This window comes from Condylura cristata, unplaced genomic scaffold (assembly GCF_000260355.1).
Source record: "Condylura cristata isolate star-nosed mole 26May11 unplaced genomic scaffold, ConCri1.0 scaffold00013, whole genome shotgun sequence".
NCBI classification, from domain to species: Eukaryota; Metazoa; Chordata; class Mammalia; order Eulipotyphla; family Talpidae; genus Condylura; species Condylura cristata.
In genome coordinates this window covers 29,200,095-29,205,320 of record NW_004567114.1, presented here as the reverse complement: position 1 = coordinate 29,205,320, position 5,226 = coordinate 29,200,095, and the positions used below count along the sequence as shown (strand labels likewise).

The 5,226-nt window shown below is 43.7% G+C and overlaps 1 protein-coding gene across 1 annotated transcript; it reads right to left on the bottom strand.

The window, feature by feature from the left end:
- Positions 1 to 434: 434 nt before the first annotated feature.
- On the bottom strand, positions 435 to 4,607 carry GPHB5 (glycoprotein hormone beta 5). The gene is made up of 2 exons (XM_004681800.1): positions 4,404 to 4,607; positions 435 to 623 (listed from the first exon to the last, which is right to left on the bottom strand). Exons 1-2 carry the CDS (start codon positions 4,605 to 4,607, stop codon positions 435 to 437), a joined length of 393 nt encoding a protein of 130 aa, XP_004681857.1.
- Positions 4,608 to 5,226: the final 619 nt, after the last annotated feature.

The window sequence follows — 5,226 nt, the reverse complement described above, 5'->3', positions numbered from 1 at the left end:
GGTTTATTCATTTCTGACCCATTGATCATATATCCAGTTGAAAATCAGTCATCAAACAGGAGAAGAGAATTTGAAGACTTTCTAGCCTGGTATCCTAGTTACAGCCATCACATTTAAACCATTGGCATGGCATAAGCCAAATAGGGAAATACAAATTGTGTTTCAAGACTCAAGGAAAAATTAGTCTATGTATGTGAGCCAGAGAAATTACTTTAGCAAAAAGCACAAATACTGTTTTGCATTTTCATTTTCAGACTAAGATAGCTCCCTCTGGGCCTTAGGTCAGAGCTGGACCGAGGGAGACAGCCTTCTCCATGGGGGTGGCAAAAATTGAATAGTCCTTGAACCCGGGGGTAGAGTTGCTCGCCCTGCCCGCCCACACAGGTGGGTCAGTGAGGTTCAGGTCACCAGCTGTTGTGCCGGCAGCACCAGCTTCAGATGGTCTCGCACTCTGTGGTGTCTGTGGAGCAGGTCCCGCAGTCACAGCGGACAGCCAGGGGGTAGGTGTAGAAGGGGTCGACCCCCGGGGCACAGTTGGGCAGCTTGACTGTCACCTGTTTGGTCTCGTTGTAGGTGCAGACTCGATGATGAGCTTCGATGAAGGGGGGTTCCAGAATGGGCTTCTGTCCCCATGGGAGAAAACAAGGAACCCATTAGAACATAGCACCCTGCTTCATTTTCTTGGTGCAACTAACTTACTCCTCTTTGGTTGGCATGCTAATCTGTCTCCTCCCAGTGGAAAGCAAAATTCTGAAAGCAGGAAGCTGGCTTTGTTCACTGAACCCCCAAAAGGGCCCATGGTATATAGCATGTTTTCAAGACTATTTATCAAGTGAACACAGTGTAGATACTAGCGAAAGCCTGTTGATGGGACTCCTCTCCTCTACCATCTCCCCCTACAATCTAGTTACAACAGAGCAGCCCCACGTGATCCTTTTAAAACTTGCCAGATCATATCCCCCCTTTGCCCAAAGCCCTGGAGATACCTCATCTTACGCAGAGTAAAAATCAAGGCTCACATGAGCCTTTTCCTTCCCGGCATCTTCTCTTTGCCCTATATCTCCGGTGACTCCCATTTCTGACTTCCTAACTGCTCCAATCCCAGAGGTCTCCTGATAGTTCCTCAACCCAACAAGATACCAGTCCCACTCCTTTGTCTTGGCCCCAAGTGCCCCACCATTCACGTGTTCTTCTCCCTTAGGACCCACCCCTTCATCAGTTAGGTTTCTGTTCAATAGCACCCCCACCCCCAGGGAATGTTTGCTAACCAGTCTACTTAAAATTGCATCCCCCACCTCCACACTCTGACATCTTACTCCTCTTCCTGCCTTTAGCCCTCCATAGTACTTGTTGACACCATATGATGTTATCTAATTTTTTGTCTTGTGTTTCTCTCACTCTAGATAGTAAGTTCCCTTAGGACAGGATCTTTGTCCATGTTACTCTCTGTTGTGTCTCATCTACCTAGAACAGTCCTGACTGCCAGGAGGTTCCAATAGCTACTGCTGAGTCAGTGAAAGAAAACAGAGCGAGTCAGCCCCCTCTTGCCCTGTCCTGACAACTTCCCTCCTTCATCCTTTATGAATCTTGACTTCAACAATAATTTTGATAAACAAAACAACACAGAACATAAAACCAGCACAAAGCAATAAAGTCTCTGATCCTGGCTGAGTAAAACATGTTTGTATATGGAACTCCCAAGATTACATGCAAAAAGTGGCAAATCAATAAATTTGAAAAAAAAAACAAGATAAAATTTCAAATCCTGAGATTTGGCCTTTGGAGCTTGAGCCCTTGTTCTTGTCCATGCAGGAGGGCTTGAAGCTTCAGTTTCCTCAGCTGTGAAAATAAACGTCTCCTTGACAGCACTGCTGTGGACATCAGCTACCGTGACACATGGACAAGACCACTCGCTAGTAAATGCCCAGTAAATGCGACCTGTTCTTCTCAGACACTCAGAGGGGTAAGGAAGCAATAACAACTTACAAAGTTTCAAAGGACATGACCTACACTTGTCCTGGGAAATGAGCTGTGTTTAATGCATGAATGTCTTGAGAGACTGCCTTTGACGAAGGCCATGTAGAGAACTGAGTTACCCCTCAGCTGCATTCTCCTACTTCGCTAGTAGCATTTTACCCTTTCTCAATCTGCTTCATGTCCTCTTACCCTTGGCAACCAGAATCCCAGGAAAGGTTGCCACCACAAAATTCAGGATGCCCAGGCCAAGTTTAATTTGCATAAACAATAAAAATAAATGTTTTATAAGTGTGTCCCACAGATATTGCCTGGGAGAAACTTAGACTACAATTTGTTTGTTTGTTTCAATTGTTGTTTATCTCACCTTTAAGGTTAACTGATATTCTGGTTTGGTTTTGTTTTATATTTTGCTAAACCTGGCAACCCTAAACCCAGGTCACGAGCAAAGGCTATTTTCAGGAAGAGTTCCATCTTCAAAGCAAATCCAGTCACTTTGTCATCACTGTCAACTTAACATGGGGAGCATTGCTGACACTCTCCTCAGTTAAGTTACCAAAAATAAGTGCTTTATATCACAGAAGCTTCCAGTCTGCTTGAAAAATAAATCTCATTCTTTTATTTTCTAGAAGTAACATCCCTTTTCTTAGCACAGCAAAAGTATAAAGAAAGTCTGGTTAAATTAAGGAGAACCTTGTTCCTTAGTGATCTTCATGGTTCCATTTCCCCAGAATGAGCACAGTTCCTGACCACCCACAGTGACCCTGACCCCATTAAAGAATAGAAGATGGACAGATTTATCAGACAAAGAGAAATTATCAGAAGAGAATATGGACTAATTAAAGGAAGACAGCAATTTGATAGTTTGAGTCAGAAAGGGCTCCAAATGGCCCCGACATAGGCTACAAGCAGGAAAGGTATCACCAGGGTGAACTCTGATATCAAGAAGGTAAAAGTGTTCCCCAAGTATATTTGCTGTCAAATAAGCCAGGGTCCCCTTAGCAAACGAACTTTCATTTGGCTATTATCTCTTAAGCTCCTGAATGATGCAAAGATAAAGCTAAGTTGATAGAGCAGTTTCTTTTAATTTGGAGTTCCATCACCATAATCCAATTCTATTTATAAGGCCATAATTTTACCTAAGTCATAGCAGGTTGCTCTCAAAGTCCCTGAACAAAAGAATGTTTTTCCTATAGGCAATGTCCTCTCAGGTTCCTTATGGAGTTCCAGGTTGGCCTTGATCAGGTTGGATTCCAGATAGACGTCAACCCCTTATCATTCAACTAGTATTTACCAAATGCCTGTTCAGACATGACACTTTGACAAGCGCTGTAAGAGGCACAAGAATGAAGCTCTGTCCTCAAAATGGAAGCTCCAGTGTGTGTGGTGATGATAAATCAGAAAGGCTTATAGAAAAGCACTCAGCACCAGAGAAAGACAAGGAGGAATAAATTTGATAATGGCAGATGGACATAAGAATAGCTGTGATGAAGAGACCAGAAGTGAGAGATTACATGAGGGAAATTTAATAAAACCTTTAAAAGTCAGCCTGACCAGACCAGCACTCAGGAAATACAGCCACTGTGAACACAGGCAAACACCACATTGCTACGCCTTGAAACCTGGCTGCTGAGCTTGAAGGAGTAGGTGGTCATAAAAGGTTTTGGGGTGGGGTGGCTGTACTTCATTAGTAAACAACTCTGGTCTCCATAGGAAGAGTGAACGGTCAGAATGACCCTCCTTTTCCTCATCCCTCAAATAACTCCCCATTTCAACCCAAGAGGGTTCTAACCTTGCTTGAGGTTTTCATTTTGAATGAACTAGTTTAAATGTGATGCCTCCAAAAAGATCTTATTATACTTGACTATCCAGGAATTCAGTAGATCTGCTACTGATAATTCCAAGGAATTATGGGGAGCAGGGACAGGTGGAGAGGGGTGCAGGGGATTCCCTGGTGAGACACAGAAGGGGTCAGGCCCTCCCTCACCAGCTGCTTTGCTTACAGCCTCTCCCTTGGAACTGTCTGGCTAATCACAAGTGGAGGAATCTAGGAAGGAGTTTGAATTACAAGCTTGAATTGAGAATTCAAAGTTGCACTGACTCTCTAGGGGACTTTGCAGCCACTCCCCCTTACATTATTCTCTGTCATCTGTAAAATGGGTGGAATAACAGCATACCTCACCCTCCCAAAGGCAATTCCCAAATACACTGACACCAAGCAAATTATTAATTCCATCAGCATTTTGTTATTGTTTTGTTAAGATTGCTTTTTACAGATTACTTTTGAGGATGCCGAATAAATGTTATTTTTTAAAAGTCTACAAAAGTGTGGACACACCATCTCTGTCTCATTGCCTTAAACAAGTAAATGCTGCAGAGTCTGGTGGCTCACTTGGGGCTTTGCCACTTGGGCCTATCTTCGGACTCACCTCCCAGGTTTCACAGCGGCCCCAGCAGGCGTCAGTGGTGATCCGAAGTCCCCTGCAGCCCGGCTTCTTGGCCAGGAAAGTAAATTCCCTCACAGCACAGCCTACAAAGGTGTGCAGATTCCCACTGGAGGTGCTGTGGACGTAACCACGGCCAGCCAGGAGCAGGAGGCCCACGGAGCCAAGGAAGAGGTATACCACCTTCATGCTGTTCCTCCACAGGGAAAGGAAGAGGTTATTAACAGATCAGCTGCCCTTCGTGCAGTAGTCAGTAATGTGTTGGTCATTATTGAAGGGACCTTGCTCTTCATATTTTCAGAGAATTGGGCCAAGAAGTTGTAAATGTTTACAAAACTACACAGATGCACAAAATTTGCTGTAACTGGCTCTGGTATGGATTCCATGGACCCACTATGTTCACTAGGCACCAAAGGACATGCCAGACTTTTCCTAACAGTGACCCAACTGCTGGACTTGACTTGTATGGTAAAGAAGTTTGTCTAATGGGCTCTTCAAAATGAACACAAAATCTGAATCACCCCCAAAAGTAAAGCATACTCCAGCATAATACATGAATGACCATAAATTAATTTTATTCAGATCCAAGAACTTGGGTGTGATGCTACATGCTTTGTTCGAATTATATTTTCAATGTCATGGAAGGGGGAAAGTAAACAATAATTGTAGGCCCTATATGTATTGTTACCAACCCAACCCACTTCAAAACAGAAACATGTAGACGATATTACGAATCCTAACCCATGACTCAATGGCCATTCATAAAAACACATCCTATTGGCTACAAACTGCTCTGTTCTATACCCCT

Excerpts from the sequence above, each read along its gene's own strand:
- GPHB5 (XM_004681800.1), bottom strand. The coding sequence starts at position 4,607 with ATGAAGGTGGTATACCTCTTCCTTGGCTCCGTGGGCCTCCTGCTCCTG. Across the intron at positions 624-4,403 it reads GCCGCTGTGAAACCTGGGAG|AAGCCCATTCTGGAACCCCC; the intron begins GTGAGTCCGAAG and ends CCATGGGGACAG.